The sequence below is a fragment of the Pan troglodytes genome, chromosome 7, assembly GCF_028858775.2.
Source record: "Pan troglodytes isolate AG18354 chromosome 7, NHGRI_mPanTro3-v2.0_pri, whole genome shotgun sequence".
In the NCBI taxonomy this organism is placed as follows: Eukaryota; Metazoa; Chordata; class Mammalia; order Primates; family Hominidae; genus Pan; species Pan troglodytes.
In genome coordinates, this window is record NC_072405.2 from 105,451,598 (window position 1) to 105,477,500 (window position 25,903).

The 25,903-nt window shown below is 36.7% G+C and overlaps 1 protein-coding gene across 3 annotated transcripts in view; it reads right to left on the minus strand.

Annotated features, from left to right (window-relative positions):
- Positions 1-506: 506 nt before the first annotated feature.
- CFAP418 (cilia and flagella associated protein 418) overlaps positions 507-25,903 on the minus strand; it is a 26,525-nt gene continuing 1,128 nt past the window's right edge. The window contains exons 2-7 of one of the 3 annotated variants that reach the window (XR_010159284.1): positions 21,021-21,108; positions 17,797-17,861; positions 17,171-17,236; positions 9,521-9,616; positions 3,598-5,104; positions 507-2,840 (exon numbers count right to left, since the gene is read on the minus strand). Coding sequence is in view for 2 of the 3 variants with exons in the window: in XM_001144875.7 (XP_001144875.2) it covers positions 4,951-5,104; positions 9,521-9,616; positions 17,171-17,236; positions 17,797-17,861; positions 21,021-21,108 (469 nt within the window). In the remaining variant the exon portion in view is untranslated. Of the gene's footprint in view, positions 5,105-9,520; positions 9,617-17,170; positions 17,237-17,796; positions 17,862-21,020; positions 21,109-25,903 lie in introns of all 3 variants that reach the window. The other 2 variants (XM_001144875.7, XM_063816443.1) reach the window with 2 other exon arrangements.

Consider the following 25,903-nt stretch of genomic DNA (forward strand, 5'->3'; position numbering starts at 1 on the left):
TCTGCGCAAACGTCAACACAGTGAAGAAGGAAACTGATATCTTCTGACTCAAAATAGATTTGATCTTGTGGACTACCTGAAAGACCCCTGAGAGTGGAACTCACTTTGAGAACTGCTGTTGTACAAGATACTGGCTTTGAAAAATGAGTTGGATTTTGAAAGGATAAGATGAGGGAGTATATCTGAAGAACAGCAGGTACGCAGTTTGGTTGGAGGAGGAGGAAAGCAGAGGCAGATGAAACTGAAAAAATATCGTGAAAGGCCTGAATGCCTTCATGATGACCCACTTAGGTTTAAGCCACACAGAAAGAGGCAGGCTAGGGGGAGCATCTTTTTTTTTTTTTTAAATAGGAAAGTTGTGGCTTCAACTTATATAAAATAAAGGTCGCCATGTGTACAGTCACTAGTTATAAATAAATGATCGCATTGCTGCTTTCCTCATAGGGAATAAATAAAACAAACATCTTTACAAATTACTTGTTGTAAGAATCATGCTGCACTATTACTTCAATTTAGACAGTATTTATTTTAAAAGGAAAAAGAATGAGAACAAACCATTGTGGAAGACAGTGTGGTGATTCCTCAAGGATCTAGAACCAGAAGTTCAATCCCATTACTGGGTATATACCCAAAGGATTATAAATCATTCTACTATAAAGACACATGCACACGTATGTTTACTGCAGTACTATTCACAATAACAAAGACTGGGAACCAACCCAAATGCCCATTAATGATAGACTGGATAAAGAAAATGTGGCACATATACACCATGGAATACTATGCAGCCATAAAAAAGGATGAGTTCATGTCCTTTGCAGGGACATGGATGAAGCTGGAAACCATCTCAGCAAACTAACACAGGAACAGAAAACCAAACACTGCATGTTCTCACTCATAAGTGGGAGTTGAACAATGAGAACACATGGACACAGGGAGGGGAACATTACACACCAGAGGCTGGTTGGGGGCTAGGGGGCTAGGGGAGGGATAGCATTAGGAGAAATACCTAACACAGATGACAGGTTGATGGGTGCAGCAAACCACCCTGGCATGTGTATAATTATTTAACAAACCTGCACGTAACCTGCACATTCTGCACATGTATCCCAGTACTTAAAGTATAATAATAACAAAAGAATGAGAACATTTATTAAGCACCTATTCTGAACCAAACACTATGCTAGTCACTTTTCATGTGTTATATGATTTAATCCTTACAACAAACTTACAAAAGTGGTATTATAATTCATATAGTTAAGGCGAACGAAGCCCAAAATGTCATGTGACTTTCTAAGGGACACGACTCTGAACTCTGACTTTGTTAAACTTCATTTGGTCATCCCTTATCTCAAGGCATTTGGGGAAAGTCAAATTTAATTATCATGTACTTGTATATATACATATCTAATGCAATCTTTTTTCTTTTTTGGTTTTTCTAGTGCATTCTTAAAATAGGGCACAAAATGATGTCACAAACCCAATAAAATACAATAAGATATGAAATCTCTAAAGAGATTGCGTATTTTAAATTTTTTCTTTCAGGAACTATTTTATACAAGAGATATTGCTGATTACTGGGAGCATTAGGTTGGCTGATGGAGATTTTGTTAAAACATTAGAAATATCAGCATTTGAAATTCATGGCTAAGCTTCATCACAATGCTTTTGGATACAAAGACCTTTTTCTTTCATATTCTTAAATATCAGTAAGAAAAAGAGAGAAAGCAATTCAGATTCATAGTCTGATGACATATTCTCTGGCCTAAGAAAAAAAGTTACTAAGTTTACTGACATCAACGAACAGGTTCTAGGTATACACCGCAAAGTCAGCATGGCCTGTTCTTCCTAAACCTGGACCTGTTCCTTTGAATACCCATGGTACTTTACACATGCATGCACACACATACTCTCTTTACACATGCATGTATACATACACACACACACACACACACACACACACACACACACATCAGAGTTATGGCATACTTCTCCTCCCCAGTGTAGACAAATTATCTGTTTAACTGGATGCTTGGAAACTTTTCTGTTGACATTAAAAAAATTTTTTTTGACTGGGCATGGTGCTTCACACCTGTAATCCCAGCACTTTGGGAGGCTGAGGTGGGAGGATCGCTTTAGCTCAGGAGTTCAAGGAAGCAGTGAGCTATGATTGCACCACTGCACTCTAGTCTGGGCAACAGAGAGAGACTCTGTCTCAAAAGAAAAAAAACATCAAAATGATTTCAAATTAATGTCCATCCAAATGAATATTTTACTATAAAATAAAAGAAGTAAATAATACAGAGTAATTATTTATTACTTATTCATTTCTAGGCAGGATGAGGGTCTGAGAGTATAATACAGTTCAAATAAAGAAGTTACCTGGCTTAAAAATAGCTACTTGCTAAAGATAGAAAATTATTATAAATCTTAAAAACAAATAGGCAAAACATCTTGAAAGTTTTATAGGCTTTGCATTTTAAAATTATAGATGAGTAGAAACTATACTTTTCTTCTATACTGATACTAAAATAGTTTCATTTTCAGCTTAAATTACAACAGTTAATAATTTATCTGACTGTATATAAACATAATATTCTTTCTACATTTTAGTTTAAAATAGTACAATATTAAAAAGCTTATAAATTGCCAATAAACATGGGAACTCACACATACATTTCTGACATTGGGGGATTATTATAATTATTATGTTATGGAATGCCAAACATAGGCAATGTATGTAAGTTTTAGGATAGTTATAATGAAATAATAAAAGGGAAAAAAAAACCAGGACAACTTTGTCCCTTCAAAGTAGAGGCAATGTAGGCTACTTTGGGAGGCTGAGGCGGGCGGATCACGAGTTCAGGAGATCGACATCATTCTGGCCAACATGGTGAAACCCTGTCTCTATTAAAAATACAAAAATTAGCTGGGCGTGGTGGTGTGTGCCTGTAATCCCAGCTACTGGGGAGGCTGAGGCAGGACAATCACTTGAAGCTGCGAGGCGGAGGTTGCAATGAGCAGAGATCGTGCCACTGCACTCCAGCCCGGCAACAGAGTGACACTCTATCTCAAAAAAAAAATTTTTTTTTTCAAATTAGTGATTTAGTAAATTTGCTTACTGGAATAAAAAAGAATTGCACCATTATGAATAATGTGTCAAATTCTATGAGGTTCTAAATGTGTGGATCTTGTTGCTCTGCTATTTTTTTCCAGCAGTCGACTTCAATCGACATCCCCCTAGGTTTCTGACTCAATTACATATAGATATAACTTTAGGGATATAATACATTTTTATTAAAAGATAAAATCTGTCATAATGTCTTTTTTTTTTTTTTTGAGACAGAGTCTCACTGTGTTGTCCAGGCTGGAGCGCAGTGGCGCGACCTTGGCTCACTACAACCTCTGCCTCCCAGGTTCAATAAATTTTCCTGCCTCGGCCTCCCGAGTAGTTGGGATTACAGGCATGCACCACCGCGCCCAGCTAATTTTTGTATTTTTAGTAGAGATGGTGTTTTATCATGTTGGCCAGGCTGGTCTTGAACTCCTGACCTCAGCTGATCTGCCTGCCTCAGCCTCCCAAAGTGCTGGGATTACAGGCGTGAGCTACCATGCTTAGTCTGTCATAATATCCTTAATACAAAAGTGTGAGGATTGGCCATTATAAGATCTATTCTGTTGCAATGCTAGACTTACTACAATAAATTTTACAAGTATGTAAATGTGTCATGGCTAGGAAAAGGATTCTAATGATCAGATCTTCCTCCCTTCAGTAGGGTGGCTGGAATAAATTTAGCATAAGACTAAGAAGATTATAACTTTGTTTCAATTATTCCCTTTCAGGGTGCTCTGTATCACACATTTGAACTATATAGTACATATGTAGCAGGGAGTTTGTGGCAGATTGGAAAGCTCCCAAAATCTCTCAATGGGGTTAGGAGCTAGAAATTTTGAGGGACCTGATTTCCTGAATGTGCTGCTATTGTAGGGCTCCTCAGATCTCAGTGATGTCAGGAAGGAGCCCAACAGGTTACCTGTTGGTTCAGTTATGCTTTACTTGTCTTTTCACTTACTCACCTAATAAACGATATGTCAACCTGATCCTACCAGAGAAGTCCACAGGCTGCCTGAAAAATTATATTACTTGCTGTTTACTTCACTTGATGGAGTTTTAGGCATTAAAGGATAGAAAGTACTTGGAAAATCCAACAATAACCTGTATGTATTAGGATTTTTGTGATTTTGGGTGCATCAAACTCTTTTTATATATTATTGGGTAATCAAAATAGAAAATAACTTTTGATAGTTAAATGAACAAAAGAGGGAAAAATAAGCTAAAACTGGTAACATGTATTTAATATTGTGCATAACATTGCTTTGAGTTGATGAGGTAAGATCAGCTATGAGGCAGTGTTTTTGCAAAATACCTGTAACTACTTCTGAACACCCTTCAGTCAGCCACTGATCACCTGGTTTCTGCCATGTCCAAATTATGATCTTTGGCAACAAAAGATCTGACTGGAAGAAGTGTTGTAGACACCCCTAAATGACCTCTTTGCCCTGGCCGGCTTTATCCACTTTAACTGCTACAAGTTGGGGGAATGATTTGCTAAACGTATTAGCAATCAATATTGCAGTTGCTAATGAAAAACTAGATATTTGTATGGAACTCCATAATCAAACCTCTATTAAACAGAAGACAGATTAGTAAAGAATGTAGATGCCTGTTACTAAGTGAAACATCCATATATCAGGAATAATTCCAAAGTGTTATAATACATGATCTTCCTTAGTCCATTTGGTCTTCAAAAATGTATGTAGTTTTATCAATAAAATTCACTGCCTTTTCCCACAGGGAATGGTATTGCTAGGGACTATTGTCTAAACATGATGATGATTCATGGAGACCACTCTCATGGATGCATCTGTCCGAATGTGCAGTCTGCATTCTTAATGTTTACCACAAACCCAGCGAAGCTGATGATCTGTCTGAAGGTCAGTCACTTCTTCAATAGTTCTCCAGCTACACTGGCAGGCATATGCCCGTGTTCCTTTCTTCTTTATCAACTTTGCTTTTAATTTGTGAAATTCTGGCATGTTGTTCCTATTAGTAAAACAGGAAAGTTTTAGCATAGTGGCTTTGTTCAGTGCTTAATGATTAAAAAAAAAAAAAAAGGTCATTGCTTTCTTTTCTTTTCTTTTTTTGTTTTTAGGAGTCTCATTGTTACTCAGGCTGGACTGCGGTGGCATGATCATGGCTCACTGCAGCCTTGACCTCCCAGGCTTCCCCTCAGCCTTCCAAGTAGCTGAGACCACAGGCATGTGCCACTATGCCCGGCTTAAAAAATTTTTTTTTGTAGAGATGAGGTCTCAGTATGTTGTCCAGGTTGATCTCAAACTCCTGGGCTCAAGTGATCCACCCACCTCAGCCTCCCAAAGTGCTGAGATTGCAGGCATGAACCATGGTGCTCAGCCTATTTTCTTATCTTCCCCGTATCTGAACACTAAACAACCTAGATCCCCTCACACTAACATTAGAAGATATGCTTCAGTGTTCTCTTTCTGATGGTATTTCTTTGATAATCTGTACTTTTTATGGCAATCCTCTAGGCCAGTTTATTGAATGTTGAAGAACACAATAACCTAAAGGGCTGAAGAATTACAAACGCCCTATCAGAGATGAAATAATATGAAAATAGGGTGGAAAGGATGGTGGTTCATCTCCTACCTCAGATACTCACCTATGCCATATTTTAAAAGCCTGTAATATGGCAAGTTGAGAGAACATTAGAGGCATAAAGATCATAGGTTTCTGATGAATTAACTATAGAAAATTTTCATTAGCTTCAATGATCTGTTTATTCATACTATCAGCAACAAAAATGTCTATCCTGAAATAAATATTAATAATGTTGAAATAATTAAATCAACAAGTAGGGCCATCGTAAAAATGATAACCACTGGATTTCATACTATTATAAAAAAGACTACAGAAGTTTAATTAATAAAAAAATCAATTATGATTTCATGATAATCCATGTAATGAGTTCATATAAACATTCCATGGCAAAAAAAAGTAGAAAAAATTTTTAAAAAAAGATGAAAAAATACAAAGTGAAAGGACGAAATACAGTATGAATACCAGAAAAAGAGATACGGTACCTAACCATTGCTTGTGGATATCACTGCAACAGAAGGCAGGCTACAAAGTGCCCTCTGGTGGTCAATGGGCACCACATTCAGTATTAAACTGTACGAAATTCAGGCACAATTTAGAAGGTTAGAACCTCACAAAACCTGACAGATTTTCCAAGCCAACTGTCTGACTTCAGGAAACAGACTGACTAGCTAAACGACTTAGCTAAGGGAAGAAATGAATAATCTAAATTTTAACAGAAAGAAAAAAACCCCGCCAAAACTAAGTTGTTGAGGAAAAATGTCCTTTATTTGATCTGCAAAATATTTTGAAAACTTAACATTTGATACTTGACTGAATCCTTAGCGATTTTAGGATTAGGAATCACGAATAGGCAGGGATCTAATTATGACATTTGAAATGGTTTTTAAAATGCACGTATCTTAAAAGCTTAGGGAAAAATCATTCCATTCTTAAAGAAAACACGATTTAATAGAAAAATAAAAGCATTTTCTTCAGCTGTTGTGGCAAGGTGGTCAATAAGTATAGCTGACACTTCTTTTAGAATGTTCTAAAACTTGTCTGGGTGTGGTGGGTCATGCCTGTAATCCCTGCACTTTGGGGAGCCAAGGTGGGTGGACCACTTGAGCTCAGGAGTTCGAGACCAGCATGGGCAACATGGTGAGACCCCATCTCTACAAAATTAGCTGGATGTGGTAGCGCGCACCTGTATTCCTAGCTACTCGAGAGGCTGAGGCTGAAGGATCCTTTCAATCTGGGAAGTGGAGGTTGCAGTGAGCTGAAACTGCAGTACTGCACTCTAGCCTGGGTAACAGGGTTTGCAAGATTGGCTCAGAAAAAAAAAAAAAGTTCTAAAACTTCTCAAAGATAGGATACATTTATTTCTCTCATCTGTAAAATAGGACAATAAAACAACTGCACAGCATTCCACTGTGTAACATTTAACTTGTCTTTGGTCACTGTCCACTTCTGGTTTCCTCAGTGATTATTCCACATCCTCCTCCACTCCCTTATTTTCAGCAGATCACATCTTCATTCTCAAAACCAGGTCGCCAGGTATGAAAGCCTTCAATTTGCTGGCAAGCTCACCCTGAACACATCAGTACCTTGCTGGCTTCCTCTCAGTCACAGAGGTCTTCCTTTTCCTATCCAAGGCTCACCTCCCATCAGTGCTCTTGACCCCATTGTCTCTATGACCTTGCTGCTCACATGCTTGTCCCCACCCATGTCTCCCTTCCCCTGGGTTCCTCTCATCTTATAAGCCCAGTATCTAAGAGTGTCATAGACTAGGTGCTGAATAATGTCTACTGGTAAACACCAATATATTGTACAAAATAAATCTATCGATGATTTATATCCTAATGGTGGAGACCGCCTTATTCTTTAGCTGTTCCATTCTCTTATCTCCCAAACATATTCCTAAGTGTCTTGAGAACTGAGACAGTATTTTCTACTGATTTAAATAATGACTACTTGTTTATTTTTAATAGTATAATAAATCCTCTAGTTGTCACTGTTTTATCTAAAAGTACATATATTTTTTAAACCAGGCTGCCACAGATCTAGGGTAAACCAACTGGTGTTCTTGATAACTCTGAGATGCTGCAAGTTCCTCAAGTACCGACTAGGTTATCCATAGTTTACTTTATGCCTGTGTTCACCACTGCCTTGATGTTACATGCATTTTATTATCCTATGATAGTTTTATAAAAATTCATGCTTCATCTTGGTGACATATGGGGATTATTAACCACTTATTAGATTAACTAGTAGACAGTAAATAGCAGAGGGTTTAGAAAAGTCAGAAAAGGGAAAGTCAGCCTGTAATTAAAAGCCAACTTTTCCACTTATGGGTAAAAAGTGGGCTAAGCCTAAAAGTATGGGTTCCTAACCTCAGATTTTGGGAGTACATTAGGCTTTATTTGGGTTGGAAACTGTAAAATTTTTCAAGTTATAATTTTTCCATGTATTTTTATATTTGAATTGTATGTGTATGAGGGGCATTCAAAGCTTTCATAAGATTTGCAAAGTGGTTCTTGATGTGAAAAAGTTTAAAAACTATTAAATTAGGGTATACTCATAGATTTACCCAAGAATGGCTGCCAAAAAAGGCGTAGGGGAAAGTCTCTTACCCTTTTCTTTATGCTATTGAAAAGTGCTGCAATATTACTGTATTAATTTTTAGCTTTAAATTTTTATTTGAAAATGTCAATGTAAAGTTCAAATATATTTTTATAACTTGTAACACCTTAAAGATAGTAGGTATTCTGTAAGTGTCTAAGAATGTACAAATTATATAAATATGAGCAAGACATTATCTCAGCCACAAGGAGGGAGGTAGTCAAACACCAACCTAAGAGCTTCAGTTTTATATTACTGTATATAATAGGTCCAAAGCACTGTGAATACACAGGAAGGGAAGAGTTTTCTTCCAGTTGAGAGAGTGGTGAAAGAATCAAGGAAGACATGTGATGAATTATACTCTGAAGGACAGGTAGGGTTTAGGTAGATAAAATGGTGGGAAGGCATCCTAAGAGGTAAAGAGGTTGTACAAAGTCAGAGGGAATGGGAGCCTTGAGTACTCTGATGTAGCTAAAATCTTGCAAAGGTGAAATATACATTGTGGGAAGACAAAGCTGGATGATGGATGGATGGGAGCTGGATTATGGAGGGTCATGAATGCCATGCTAAGGAATTTGGACATTATTCTGTAAGTGGAAGGGTGTTGAGCAGGAAGACGGTATACTCTGAGCTATGCTTTAATTCTGAACAAGGGAAGGATGGTCTGAAAGAAGAGATTGTAGCCAGAAAAACCAGTGAGGAGGTTACTTCTGTATTCTTGTCCAGAAGTAACATGTCCTTATCTAGGCTGACAGCAGGCAGATGGAGAGAAGGAGATGGATGACAGAAACACAGTCATGCATTGCTTATGCTTTGTTAGGCAATTCCATCATTGTGGGAATATCAAAGAGTGAATTTATACAAACCTAGATGGTATAGCCTACCACACACCTAGGCTATATGGTATAGGCTACTGTTCCAAGGCTACAAACCTCTACAGCATGTTACTGTTTATACCAGCATCACCACAAACATGTGCAATGCATTGCAGTATAATATTACAAAGGCTATGATGTCACTAGGTGATAGGAATTTTTCAACTCCGTCATAATCTTATGGAACCACCATGTATACATATATATGCAGTCCATTGTTGACTGAAGCATCATAATGCAGCACATGACTATATTGAAGAGGTGAAGCCCACAAGATCTGGCCGAATCCACCCAGAGAGAATATATCAAAATAGGAAATATAAACTACTTGGTACTTTTTTCAGAGTGAAGTTCTTTAGCAACATACCTGAAAAACAGATAATCACACGATTTGTCCCACATATAGTCATCATAGCTGACTACCAAGAAATCACAGGCTATACAACGCAGATGGTCACATGCTCTGTTCAGAGAAAAAAAATTGTATATTAAAGATTATTGGTATCTTTAAATACCAATGAAAACATGGTGATTTATTTATAGGATACACCACATATTACAGATTACTGAATAAACAACAGAAAAGTACAGATTAATCTGATTATAAATCTTTATCCTAAAGCATTATTTACGGTCTAAACCTTAAGGTTAAATTTTTGCACAAACCTACCTATTTTACTATGATCTTGTACACTGAACTTACACATATATTATATAGATATGAAAGAAAATAGATTTGTAGATCTTTTAATTCCATGGTTTTCAAATTACGTCTGAGGGAGATCGTCATATAAGCTAACTTCTTTAAATGCTCCCCTTCCTACTGAAATTTTCAGGAATATCTCTACCGAAGAATATGTCACATGACATTGAAATGAATCTGTTTTTCAGATAAGCTGCTTAAGCGCTGGGAAAAGATTGTATTTGTTTGCTTCCTCACAACTTGGCATAATGCATTCATTCACTCAAAAAATATTTATTGAGAGTCTGGTATGTGCTAATGAGATTCTGTCTTCATAGAGCTTTGATTGCAGTGAGAGAAGAAACAAACAATGCTCATGATAACTAGACTATATACTAACCTGGAGGGATATCTGAAGCAAGGTGCACACTAACATATATAGCATGATCCTATTTTTGTAAAAACGACCCCCACAAAAAATTCCTATATAGGTGGCTAGAAGTTTATAAGAACATGGAGCAAAATGGCCGGGCGCGGTGGCTCACGCCTGTAATCCCAGCACTTTGGGAGGCTGAGGCGGGCGGATCACGAGGTCAGGAGATCGAGACCATCCTGGCTAACACAGTGAAACCCCGTCTCTACTAAAAATACAAAAAAATTAGCTGGGCATGGTGGCGGGCACCTGTAGTCCCAGCTACTCAGGAGGCTGAGGCAGGAGAATGGCGTGAACCCGGGAGGCGGAGGTTGCAGTGAGGGGAGATCGCGTCACTGCACTCCAGCCTGGGCGACAAAGTGAGACTCTGTCTCAAAAAAAAAAGAACATGGAGCAAAATGTAGAAAGTTATATACTACACAGTAACCCTGGTTGCATCAGGAGTGGTTGAAGGGAAGGAAGGGAGATTATTATCTTTTTCTTTATACATGTTTCAATTTTGTTTTTATTCTTTCATTAAGCACATAATACTTCTGTAATGAAAAAATACACTCATCATTAGATTTTTTTCATTTATTTCCCTTCAAAATTCAGATACGCTAATTTCAAAATGCAAATACTTTTGGCCTGAAAGTTTCTTTGAGAATAAATGCTTTGTATTTCTAAAAATACTATTAACCATAATAATAATGAAACATTTAAAACCTATACAAGTTTCATAGGCAAGTCCATATTTTCTTTCAAACTGTTAGCAATTTATGAAGTTGCATTTCTACATTTGGAAATTCAACAACTACATTTGTACACATTTGAACTCAGACTTCGAATGTACAAGTCAGGAAATGCAAATTGATAGTTCCCAAAGCTACTATGACCTGCTTTCTTATGCATATATAGTTTATTACATGATTGCACAGAGTGTTAACTTTAATGCCTTAATACATATGTGCAATTTGGCTGAATTATTGCTGTTGTGGGAACTATAATTTAGAATTTCCTGACATTTTGTATGTGTAAAATCTCAACCATAATGCTAAATACAGCTTTTTAATTTAATTTAAAATTTAGTAGTTTATTCAAATCTATTCACACCACCACATTTTCCTACAAACACTGTCCTTTGAGAAACATAAAACTAACTTGCAGCTAAGAAATCATTCCACTGCTACGATTTACTCTATCAGATCATAATTAGTACCAGTCTATGGAATAATCCAGTCTTGCAAGTTGTTTAAAAAATAATTGAGAGTAAAATTCAATTGGCTTGAAAATGCCTTCGTTTTATCTGTAGTACTTATTACTGCCACCATGCTTCCTACTACTATTCTCTCCCCTTTTCCACCAACAAGTGAAAGACAAATCTTTTTCTAAAATCTAAAGTCATTCAGCATTACCTCAAGCCAGAGCTGTATCTAGAAATCAAACAACGCAAATAGGCAGGATAGATTCAATTTCCTTTATGCCCTGGCCATGCAAATCAGTACTCTTTTCAGGGCTGAAATATATTTCTCTTTCATAACTATGTACATAAAAGCATATCTAATATAAAGTCATGACTCCAGTGAAAGACAAACTGTCAGGTCTTTCCCTCTAAAATGTAGAGGGAATCACACATAAGATGTCACCAAGAGCTTTGTTCTTTTGTCCAGCTAAAAAGTAGAATTCACTATTTTAAAGATGTTTAGGACAGGAATGCCCCAAATCCAACCCAATACAATCTTCTGCCCAGACACTGTGGTTCTCTGTTAAATCCTATCAGATCTGCACAATGGGACTAGAGAAACTTGATGTCTGGACAGTTTGAAGATAACAGCAGTTCCAACAGCAACATCAGCTAAGATTCTTCCCATATTACATGGCTTTCTGCTAAGTGGTATAATAGAAAGCATAATGGATTAGGAATCAAGTAACCAATCTGGATCCTTGCTTTGCAATAACTGATATGACCTTGAGCAAGGCACCTTATTTGGGAGTCATTCTTAACAACTTTCTTTCTTACCCTCCTTAGTCAATCACTGAATTCTGTCAATTCTATATTCTAAATATTTCAAATTTGACCTTTTCCCTATAGCCATTGCTACCACGCAGGTCACAGCTCCCATCTTCTCTTTCCTGGACCACTCTAACTACTGCCCATTGACTAGTCTTCCTGTGTCCTTTCCTGTCTTGCCCCTCCAACTCCCAAGCCATTTTCTGCACAGCAGCCAACATGACTTTTTTAAGAAACACAATCTGGCCCATTGAACACAGGACAAACTTTTTCCAAAATCCTCAAAAGGATTACAGGACCCTAAGCCAAATGTCCCTCCACTCTCTCTCCAGCCCAGTCAGTGGCCATTCTTTCCCTACTCATTATGCTCCAGCATGGCCAGATACGCTCTGTTCCTTCCACCAGAGAACACCCCCAGCTCCTCCCCTTCTCAGGGAGCTTCTAAACATGCGTGTGCTCTGGTTCCAATGGTCACCTCTCTTTGTCCAACTCCTACTCATTTTTCATATTGTGGTTTGATTATCTGCTCAGAGAAGTATTCCCTGACCCTTCATATTAGTTAGAGTGTCCATTATCTATGCTTATAGTATCCCATACGTTCCCTTTGTGTCACATATCAAATAGAAAATAAATACTTATTTGTGGAATAATCTATTTAAAGCCCATCTCCTCATCTAGACTGAAAGCTCATTGAAGACAGGAAGTGTCCATTTATTTGTTCATCAAAATTTGTTCATTTAATCCTTAGGACCTATCAGGTGGTTAATATGTGTTTGATGAATTTAACACAAGTACCTCAATCTCTTCATTTATAAAATGGAGGTAAAAATTCTTGATCAGCATCTTGGGTTTTTCTCTTGTGGAGCAGGTAGGTCAATATGCATATATAAAAAGTGCTCTGGACAGTATAAAGTACTTCACACATAAAATTTGCATATGCAGATGAACACATGTGTTTGTCTTTCTATGGGTGCAAATTCTGTGTCATGAAAGGGGCAACTAATAAAAAATCTGTGAATACAAACATTTACCTGCGCATATATATGCAACTGGTATCTCTTCTCACAGCTGTGCAGGAGGTAGAAATCGGGTATAATTGATTTTGGCATCCCACTTGGACTAACAGTATGTGATAGGAGCCTCGAGCTATGAAAACAGGCTGTTCTTTGGTTTACTGAAATTCCATCTAACATAGATTTTGTCTGTGCTACAACTAAATCAAAGTACGTACAAAATATTTCATACATAAGAAAATCTTAATGAAATGTTTACTTTTTAGAAGTAAACCAGAATGTATTTTTTAAAAGATCATTTGTAAAAACAGAAGGCACCTGTAATTATATGTATTTCCTGAGATAAAATGGAAAACTAGTAGTAGAATAAAGATTCTTGTCCCTGAGATATAACATAACAAGAAAGCAGGACTAATGGATGAGAAAGACACCTTAATTAGAACCCAGTGTGCCTGCAGTACCTAGCTGTCTTTTGCACCATAGGCATAGTTTTCATGTATTATTTCATTTAATCCTCAGAGTATCTCCATGAAATATGTTTAGTTTTTAAGAGTGAGGAAACAGGTTTTAGAAGATAACATCCCTTCTTAAGGCTTCAGAGCTTGTTAAGTGGCAGAGTGAGGCTTTGAACTCAGGCATTCTGTCATCAGAGCCCTTCCATTTCAGGCCACAGGAGTAATCATTCGCTTCTTTGTTCCTCACTGGCCAGTGTTTTGCCTTTTATTGATAAGCTAGCACAGGGTTTAGGACATGGGCATTCAATGGATTTAAAAAATCGAAAAAATTTAAATAGAAAAATCAATCTGCAGTATGTGAATTAAACAGATAAGGCAGCAGGAGACATGCATTAGAAGGGAGTGTTGTTCCAGATAGGGAATAAATGTAAATATACTCAGACACAGAAAAACATAAGTGGAAAGTACAGAATGACAAGCATCCCAGTGGCAGTGGAATATCTGACCCAGGCTTTAATTGGAGCTGAAGGAACTAAAGAGAGGAGAGGAACAACAAGGATAACAATTTGGTAAAGCAAATAGTGAGTTTAGAGTTAATGTGAGACAAATGGCAACTCTCACTTCCCTTCTGAATAGAGGAGAGGCACTCAAAATAGTATTTTAGGGATATTATCTTGAATGCTATATGTGGGTGATACTAGAAAAGATGTAAGTGGATGATAACTGGGAAACTGCTGCTGTGGCTCATGGGTGACTTGAGAGATGCCTGGAATAGAGGAGGCATGGCTCTGAAAATGACGGAGACAAGTCCCAACTGAGTTGAGACAGGCAATTTAGGACTGACAGCAACAACACTACCTCTACAGGCAGTTTGTATCTCTAATTTTTTTGTACAGAGAGTCCTCAACACATGATGATTCAATTACTATTAATTCTTCTTTATAGCTCTAACAGTAGGTAACATTCCAGTGGATTTATATTAGCCTGTTGGCTGCCTGGTATTCCCATATAAGGCTTCTCCAGACTCCTAATTTCACTTTTGTCCTATAGCCCTACCTTCTGGGCATTGTCCTTCGATGTAGGCTGGCACCAGCACAACCCTCCAACAATGTTTTTTTTAACTCCCACTTCTATTATTCAGTATAATTAATTTGCCACAGTGATGTTTTGGTCAATGACGGACCACATATACAAGTGGTCCTATAGAATTGTAACGGAGCTAAATAATTCCTATTCCTAGTTACATCATAGCTGTCCTATATAGCACAATGCTTACTCATGTGTTTGTGGTGACGCTGATGTAAACAAACCTACTGAGCTGCCAGTTGTATAAAAGTAGTGCATACAGTTATGTATAGTACATAATACTTGATAATGATAATAAACTATGTTACTGGTTCATAACTTTTACTATGCTATACTTTGAATCATTATTTGAGAATGTACTCCTTCTACTTATTAAAAAAAGTTAACTGTAAAACAGCCTCAGGCAGGTCCTTCGGGAGGTATTTCAGAAGAAGGCACACTGTTACTATGAGATGACAGCCCCATGCGTGTTGTACCCCCGCAACAAAGACCTTCCTGTGGCACAAGATGTGGAGGTGCAGGACAGTGATATGGATGACCGAGACCCTGTATAGGCCCAGGCTAATGTGAGTGTTGTGTCTTCATTTTTAACAAAAAAGTTTAAAAAGTGAAAAACAGAGCTGGGCGCAGTGGCTCACGCCTGTAATCCCAGCACCGTGGGAGGCCGAGGAGAACGGATCACGAGGTCAGGAGATGGAGACCATCCTGGATAACATAGTGAAACCCCGTCTCTACTAAAAATACAAAAAATTAGCCGGGCGTGGTGGCGGGCACCTGTAGTCCCAGCTACTCGGGAGGCTGAGGCAGGAGAATGGCGTGAACCTGGGAGGCGGAGCTTGCAGAGAGCCGAGACTGCGCCACTGCACTCCAGCCTGGATGACAGAGCGAGACTCTGTCTCAAAAAAAAAAAAAAAAAAAAAAGTAAAAAACAATGAAACAATAGAAAAAAGCTTATAGAATAAGGATACAAAGAAAGAAAATATTTTAGTATAGCTGTATGATGTATTTTAAATTGTTATTAAAAAGAATCAAAAGTTAAAAAAATAAAAAAATTTATAAATGAAGTTTCAGTAAGCTAAGGTTAATATTATTAAAGACATTTAAAAGTAAACTTAGTGTAGCCTAAGCTACAGTGTTTATAAAGTCTATACTAGTGTAATGTCCTACGCTTTCACAGTCACTCACCACTCATTCACTCACTCAGAGCAACTTCCAGTCCTGCAAGCTCTGTCCATGCTAAGTGCCCTATACAGCTGTACCATTTGAAAAATCTTTTACAATGTATTTTTGCTGTACCTTTTTAATATTTAGATACACAAATATTTACCATTGTGTTACCACTGCCTACTGTATTCAGTGCAGTTACATGCTACACAGGTTTATAGCCTAGTAGTATGTAGTAGGCTAGCATACCACCTAGCCTAGGTGTGGAGTAGGCTATATCATCTAGGTTTGTGTAAGTACACTCTATGATGTTTGTACATGAGGAAGTCATAATGACTTATGACTAATGACATATTTCTCAGAATGTATCCTTCTTGGTGACACTTGACTATACAACAGTTAGCCCTCCAGAAATGTGGTCAACATGCAATCATATAACTTAGGCCATTCTTTCTTAAAAAATTAACAGAAAATAAGTGTTTTAGAAATAATTAGATAAAAGTATTTTAATAAAGTAAGTTAGGTAAGTAGACCTCTGCCAAAAATAGAACCAAAAGCAGCAGGGGAGTAGGGTTTGCTTAAAGCCAAACTGTTTGCCCATATTATGAAAATGCCAATGGAATGTGCTAGGACTATGGGGCTAATATGGGTTTGGGGTAGGTGGCATCATGACTATAAGACTGCCCAGAAAGAGGTACTGAATGAGAAAGTGGAGGTAGGAAGGGCAGGGAAGAGACAAAGAACATAAGGTTTTTGTTTTTGAAATATGTAAACATGTAAAATCAAGCAACTACGCTTGAGAATGTTTTGGGCAATGCAGACCTGTAGCTTTGCATGCTAATTGGCCAAGGCAGTGTGCGTAAGGCATCATGTATCTGCATGGCCACTTTGCTTCCACTGCCTGGAAGGAAGTTCACTCTCCTGTGTCCTGTGGAAACAAAGCTGGGACTGGAGTGATCCAGGCATTTCAAGTGGGGCTTAGAAAAGGGCATAAAATGAATAATATGTACCTAACATCACAGCTTTCAATAGCTATCTCCCAAGAATAAAAAACAAAGAATTCTTAGATTAGCTAATAAAAATACCTCTCCTTATAAAACAGATTGATGCGAAGATGATAACTACATTTTAACAATGGGGCATCCATTTGGAAAAAACCTAGTAAGAAAGTATAATACATTTCTGACAACCTACCTCCATGAAATATTTGTTCCAATCCCACATGGAATAGAGCTTCCACCAAGGTACACCGGACTGCAACTAGATGTGTTCAACAGATGCAAAAATATGAAGTTATAACAAAAAATAGGAGAAGTTAATTTGGCCATGTTAAAAAAATTTTTGGTTTTATTGACTTTATGTTCTTGTAATCAAATTGTCTATTTTCCCTAGCAAGCCAACCATTTCAAAGAAGAGATATTTATTGTAGGATCACTGCTTTATTGGATATAACCTGTACATTCAGGAACACTCAAGGAATTAAAATGAGTAAAAGAAAAATGTGTTTGCCAAATAATGTAAGGGACAAAGTAAATACTGAAGAATATAACAGAACATTAATTTTGAGAAACTGTTCACACTTTTTAAATGGCAGAAAATTATTTACAATAGCAATAATCCCCCATTTAATTTCCTTTACACAAAGGGGGTCACAGACCATAAGAACACTGAAGATATTGCTATTGGTCTTTCTCCTGAAGGCCAACCAACGCTTTGTTGTTCAATGTCACTGCTGTTTAAATGGTAACAAAATCTACTAGACTATGCTCATAGTGTTTGCTCAATAGTGTGTATAATTCACCAAAGCAATCTCAACTTACCTTTTACCAAGGCCTTCAATGGAAGCTCTGACAGATGTGTTACCTGAAGATTTAGATTTTAATTTCTGTTAAAAAAGCAAAACAATAAAAGGCCATGAGTAACTTAGAAAACTGTAACATGAAAACTAATATTCCTTATAACAAGAATATTTTCTAAATGACTTAAATACAAATTTTCATGGCATCATTTTTAAGTTTCTGAAATAAAAACAATGATCAAAACCTTTTAAAGGCAAAAGGGAAGTAGAACTCCCTAAGGAATGTGCAAATTACTCTACTAACTTTTAGGCTAGGAAACTGATATATTGCCATTATTAGCATGCTAAGATTTAGAGTCACTTTATAACTCTTCAGTTAATATTACAGTTCAATGATTTAATATGAAGGACCTGCTATTTAAAACTTCATTCTAGAAAAATTCAATTGAGGAGGAAAAAAACCTCAGACTCATTTTTAAAGGCTGTGAATGTGCGTCATATGAATTAAAATTAAACTAACCAAGCTCCTGTGTAACTTCAGGAATATTAATTTTGATCAAATGGAATGGCATCAACCAATAAATGTTCAAGGAAAATGTAGAACTACCTAGTCACAACCATACAGTAGTTCCTATATGGTTACATAGTATCATCATCATTAGCAAGCATTTATTAAGTGTTAACTGGTATATGGTACCAAACAACATAAACCAACCACACACTAGGACCACCGCCAAGGAGAGGAAGTGAGATGGAGAAAAGGCAATTTAAACTATGCAGAGACGTGCCTTCATTTTACATAGTGGGTGAGGAAATTTAATAGAGGCGAAAATATTGTTTTACTATGTCTCTCAACTCTTATTTGATGTTAAGCAGAAATGGAAAAAATTTTGGTACATGTTTGAAAAATAATAATACGCACGAATCTTTCTGTTTGGGGAGCATGTTTCATGTGCCATCCAGACTCAGGCTTATGACTCTAAGCTGGCACACTCTGAGGTTTGTTGTTGGTTCCTGGGCTTTCTTGTGTGGGTCTGGGAACAGTTCAGAAATGTGACAGAATGGGAGAGCAGGAGGTGCGGTAAGGGAGTAGTATTGTCAGGGCATAATATAGCCTCTAATGACAACGTTGGCATAGACTATCTGTTTATCTATGTTTCTTTTGTTAATACATGTTTTTTTTTCCCAATAAATGTTTTACTTAGACCTGCTGTCTCCTTTGAAGGCTGGAAAACTGGACATAATACATAACTAAAAAAGGAAAAGATCATGATTAAAAATTTATTTCTTCATGATTATAAGAGCTACTTTTATTTCAAATTAGTATATCTTAAAGCCAAACCAGAGAAGTACTTATCTTCTTCTGAAACACCTTAACTGAAAAGATAGCGCCTCATATACAGATATGCACCCTATTAGTACTTAATAAACAATGAATTGCTCAGATGATTAATGAAGAGCAACAAAATGATGTAATTTTTTTCTACCATTAATTAGTACTACTAATTGGCATTACTATTCAGTGCTTACGCACTTACTCAGTATTTAGGAAGTATTCTATTTGCAGGGTACAGGTGACCCTTGAACAACATGCGTTTCAACTGCACAAGTCCACTTATATGTGGAATTTTTCCAACCAAACAAGGATCAAAAATACAGTATTTGTGGCATGCGAAACCCCACGTACAGAGGGCCAACTTTTCATAAGGTGGGTTCTGTAAGGCTGACTGTGGAACTTGAGTATGTATGGATTTTGGTATATGTGGGGGTCCTGGAACCAATCCCTTGAGTATACCAAGGAATGACTGTATTTAATATTGCTATTGTGTTTACATATTATTCAACTTGGCATGTGCTTATTAATTTACTTCAGGTGAATTGAAAAAGTTTAATTTTCTAAAATCTATACTAGTCACTTGATTTTTAGTCTGGGTGACAAAAATGTAAGTGGTCCCTATCCATATTCTTACCACAACCATTACCTAGGTATTTTCAGTCCATTGTTTTGCTTTTATCTTCCCTATCCTTTAAAAAACAAAACCCTGGTACTATAGTTATTTCTTAAATTTTTTTGTGATCTTTGTAAATTAGACGTCTATTTTTGTATCTTTCTTTTAAATCTAACAGATAATGCTTGACACACACCATACTGATAAAAATTAAAATACATAAATTCTCATATACTGCCCAGTATGAAAAATGTTAAGTGATAAAGTCACTTTGGAAAACAATTTGGCAATGGGTAGAAAAGTTGAAGATGAGCACACCTTATGACCTAGGAATTCCTCTTCTAGCTTTATACACCCTAGAGAAACTTCCGTATATGGGTAAAAGAAGCCATGTAAAGACATCTAATGAAGGCGTAATCACTGGTTTTCCCTGTGTACATGTCAAAATTTGTATGCCTTTTCTCCGATTAAAAAAAAGGTATCTGATGAAGCACTATTTGTAATAGCAAACAACTGAGCACAATCTAAACGTCCATCATCAGGGAAGTGGATAAACTGTGGCAGAGTTATACAATGGACTACTGTACACAGTTAGAATTGTTTATGGTTACGTACATATGTAATGAAAGTATAAATGTATGGATGGAAAGGATAAATGGTTATCTTTGGGAAGGAAGGCAATAGAGTAGGATTTAGAGAGGTCTTAAACTATATCTTTAATTTGTACTTCTTTTTTAAAAAAAAGGTCCACTAAAGCAAATATGGCAAAACATTAATATATGTTTAATATGGGTGGCTGTCATGGTATGTTCAGTATATAGGTTGCTGTTATATTACTTTCTGAACTTTTTATGCAGCTAAAATAGACATACAAACATTTAAAAAACTGAAATATTAACAATTTAGTCATTGCTTCATGGGATAAGAGCAATGGCATTGCATGTGAGGTGCTAAGCACATTCCTACAATGAAAGCTGTTTGTTTTTGGCCTTTTAGAAAAGTGTCCTTAGATACTACAAATAAATACAAGTGACCAGCTTGATGTGTGAGTTGACTTCTATGCTAACAGCTTTTCTAATTTGTTATTCTTACTGAGAAATGCACAGGGAAACACATACTGAGAGTTTCTAATATTTTACTGCTTCTACTGCTCTTTAAGTGTAATAATTTCTTTAAGTAATTGTATTTCTCAGAATTCAAAAGATAATGGGTAGCTACTTGTGTCATCTTTAAGACTATTCTAAACATGTCTTGAAATAATGACAGAATTACTACATATTTATAACACTTGACTTACAGAGGGTTTTTTGTCCAAGTTGGGCTCTTCAAATATTTCATTAATAAGACTGTCAAGATCATCTTCTTTTTTAAATGTTTCTGTTGATCTGAAAAGAAAACATATACAAAGAAAACTTACCTGAGGTTTATGAGCAGAGAAAGCTAGTATCAGAAGAGTTTTGCTTAAGTCCATTATTAGAGCTGATAATAGAAAGATAAAAGTGATTTTAATTTTTTTCACTGTGGATATAGTCTAAGTTTGTTGAGACAAAGATATACTTTATCAGGTACAAATTCACATATGTTCTATACTATTACATACTTGATATTACATACTTCAGACATTTACAGCTATATACATTATATTCAAGAGGAAGCTGGGTATGTACTTATCTAAATTACATAAAGCATGTATTTAATACAAAATATGTGCAATAAGCAGAACCTGATATTATAAACAGAGATAATTTTAACAAGTCTTCCTGACTTTTCCCCTAAAGGTTGCATTGTAAGTCAACCATACCTCTTTACTAGAGGGGCCGAAGGTCATGTAATCAAATGACCACCTCCACCCCAAAAAAAGGTGCTATTTGTTAGACAGAATATCTCAACTACTCAACTACCTCTACCTTCTGCAGGCAAAGCCATCACTGGATTATTAATATAAACCACTACTGCACAGAACTTCTATTTAATAGCTGATGCTAAATAGCTAATAACTAAATAGTAAGTATTTACTGAATACTTACTATAACCCAGGCATTGTCCTTAGTCTTTATATGAGTATATCTTTATTTAACCCCAGTTTTATAGATGAAGAAAAGGCACTGAGAGATTCAGAAATCTGTTCAAGGTCATATAAATAGTGGGAGAAAAGGCTTGGAATTGAATCTAGGGCAGTCCGTGCACTTAATACTATACAAGATTAACTTTCTTTAGCGTTTGTATGAAGTAGATGCTGTACATCAACTTTATAACTTCATTAAATTATTTGTTTTAGAAGACAAGTTTTTTAGTCAAACTCTCTAATTTCAGAAATGTATTTACTCTGACAATTTTTAACATAGGCCTTCTTCATTACATCTTGGAGTAAAATAATTTAACCTGATATAAGAAAAGCAAGAGACGGCTGCCTACTACCTAATGGTTGATTCTGTCTCCAGGCTTAGCCTCTTCAGTTGTACTGTAACTTTTACCCTTAATGTCTTTCACTGTATACTGGTTTCTTCCTTTGACTTAGAGGTATGCTCAAGGCTTGCTTCTTCAAAGAGACACTTCAAAAAACCCCTGTCTTGAAGCTGCCACCCTTTCTTACTCACTACTGAAGAATAGTCTATATCCACGATTTCTACTTCCTTACAAGTAGACTAGATTTAGAATTAGTTGGGTGCTAATCCTAGGCGGGGGTTTCTCAGCCTTGGAATTATGGACATTTTGGGTCAGATAATTCTCTGGGGAGTGTATGTGGGGGCAGGAGACTGTTGTAGATTGCAGGACATTTTACAGCATCTACCCACTAGATGCTATTAAATAATAGCACACCCTTCCCCAGGTGCGACAATAAAAAACGTCTCCAGACATTGCCAAATGCCCCTTGGGTGGCAAAATCATCACCAGTCTAGAGATACCGACTTAGTTTAAATTATTTAATCTCTCTGAAACTCAAATATTTTATCTATAAAAATGATATCTAGATGACTATTTAAAATTTCTTTCAGGTATAATATTCTACTTCTGGCCTCTAATCCCTCAACTACAGTGAAACTTTTCTCTGGAAGGTTTCCACTGCCCAAATCACTACAATCTAATGGTGGTTCTCAGTTCCAATCCTCTTTAATCTTTCAGAAGCATCTGACACTGTTGGGTACCAATTCCTTATATTTCTTTTTCGATAAGAGGTTGCTAAGATGTCCTCTTAAAATTCTCTCCTTTGGCTTTCAGGACATACTTTCCGGGTTCTCCTCCCTCATGCAATTTCACAATTTCAAGAATCAGATACATCCAAACTCCACCAACCTAATCAGTACTGTTACAGATCCAAATTACCAGCTTACATAAGATTCTGGTCTGTTCTTAGATCACACAATTTCAAAATGCCTACACTTGCCTATGCTTTGCTACAGTAATAACAATAAAGTCAACATTTCATTGAGAACTCATAATTTTAAAGGACTGTATAAGACTCTTTTTGGTCTTTTGATGTGACAATAATCTCAATCAAATGTTAATAAGCTTTTACTGGTTCCTTTTCTGACTCTGTTTCTGACATTCTAATCTTTTAAAGATATAGTTTCTGCTGAAAATAAAACATATATTTAAGATAAAATATAAACACTTAAACCTATAATTAAATGTGAGAGGTATTATATAGAAAGCTTAAATCTAGATCTACTATGTCCTTGTGATTTAGCAATATGACTTTAGGCAAGTAACTAAGCATTGATTTGGTCAATGAAATGGGGATAACAGTATTCACGCATGGGATTGTGAAGATTAAATGAAATAACATATACAAAGCACTTAGCATACAGAAAGAGCTCAATAAATGTTGGCTGTTATTATAGTTATCATCTAGAAAGCTATATTATCTTTAAATATTCCCATCTGTATTATCCTGAACCACTTTATTCCTATTGCAGTTCTTCTCAACCCACATCAGTCTTTTTTTATTTTTTTACTAATCACATATTTCTTTTTATCATTTTGAACACTTCAACAAATTGCATGTTTTGACCTCTTACATTAGCAGTTGTTCCTGGTATCCAGATGTAGCATGGTCATTTATAGTATTATTTGCATTTATAGTATCATTTTAAGAGGTAATATTAGTATTTTAACTCTTACAAGAGATACAGGTTACACTGCTATACAATTAGTAGGTAATCTCCTGTCAATAAATTCAAACATAAATTGCTCCCTAGCTTTTAAGTATAAATTTTGGCTCAAGGAAAAATTTTAATATATAACATTATAAACCAGGTTGGGACTATATTTGGTATAAGGTTTAGGCCCTTTGTTGCTGTTTTTTGTACAATTTACAACTACATTGCCAGATGAAAAGTTTTAATATAAATGACAACAGTACTGTTTCACTAAGGCTTTTATGTTACTTAGTACTAAAAAAATCTAATGTATTAAGGTGGGCTGAGGTACTAGAAATATTACGGATGAATTTTAGTAGAGCAAGAACAGGCATGACACAACCCATGGTTGGAGAAGATCCACATAAATAGTCCTTTCCATTTTGAGCAGCTTGCTTCAATACATCCTGCCCCTCCGCATGCTAGTTCTCCTAAGATGAACAGCTCTGAAAAGCTCCTTGATAGACTAGTTCTATCCCCTAGAAGGACAAACGAAAAGTACTAAAGAAATTGCAAAGCAACACTGTTGTGGGATAGGGATGGTAGATGCGCTAATAGATACATAAGGAATTCCAGTACACAAGATAATAAAAGTTAATGAGAGTGATATTTACAACATCCAGCCAAATGAGTGTTAGCCCATTCATAGTAATTATAGTTGTTTCTAATTTTTGTTTTAAAATGCTGCTCAGAACTCAACTAATTTTTAGAAATTTTGTTTATGTACTCCTTTAGAATTTTTTCGATGCTTTTATCTTCGCAGAGTGAATTTTTATAAATAAATGTCACTGACTGGGCACGGTGGCTCATGCCTGTAATCCCAGCACTTTGGGAGGCCAAGGTGGGTGGATCACGAGGTCAGGAGATCGAGACCATCCTGGCTAACACGGCGAAACCCCGTTTCTACCAGAAATACAAAAAATTAGCCAGGCGTGGTGGCGGGCGCCTGTAGTCTCAGCTACTCGGGAGGCTGAGGCAGGAGAATGGGAGGCGGAGCTTGCAGTGAGCTGAGGTGGGCCACTGCACTCCAGCCTGCGCGACAGAGCAAAACTCAAAAATAAATAAATAAATAAATAAAATAAATAAATGTCACTGGAGGTAAGCCAGGTGAACTGGATAGTAACAGAGTTGGATAATACTTTGGGAAATCACACATACACACACCAAAAAACCAAAACCAAACCAAAGATGCAGCAAAAAAATTAACGGAGATGACGTTCTTAGATTGATCCAAAGTTGCCTCCGTGTAATTTCACAAGCGTTTCCAAAATATTCTAGGCAAGAGGCAATTTCCAAAAGATTCTAGCAAGAGTTACTGAAGGTCAATATTCTTATGCAAACATTTTGTTTTTTTTTTTTGAGGGGTTGTGGGGGAAATGAGGAAGTGAAGGAAATCCTATTATTTAATAATTACATGGAGGAAAAACGACTGGTAAATTTGAAAGGTAGTTTTTAGATCAAAAACCAAAATACCTTAAGAAATGTCCTTAAATTTCCATATGTATGTCTGGCACCCTTAACTAGGGGGCCATGGAGAGAAGGAAGGTAGACGGTTTAATGTTCACAATAATTAACCCTTTTGTAATGAATTTAATCTCATCTTAACTCCCTGAGTTAAAAAAATAAAACAAACTGAGTCAGGTGCGATGGCTCGCAACTGTAATCCTAGCAGTTAGGGGAGGCAGAGGCGGGAGGACAGCTTGAACTCAGGAGTTCAAGACCAGCCTGGCCAACACAGCGAGACTGTCTCTACAAAAAATACAAATTAACCGGGCTCGTGCCTGTAATCCCAGCTTACGTAATCCCAGATTACAGGCTCGTCCCTGTAATCCCAGCTAGGGTAGGCCGAGGTGGGAGGATCTTTGAACCGGGGAGTTGGAGGCTGCAGTGAGCTACGATCGCGCCACTGCACTCCAGCCTGGGCGACAGAGCGAGACTCCATCTCAAAAAACAAACAAAACAACAAAACTGAGCTAAAGACAGAAATAGGATTGACCTGGGGAGTGGGGTCTGAGGCAATGGGATGAGGTTGTCTAACAGG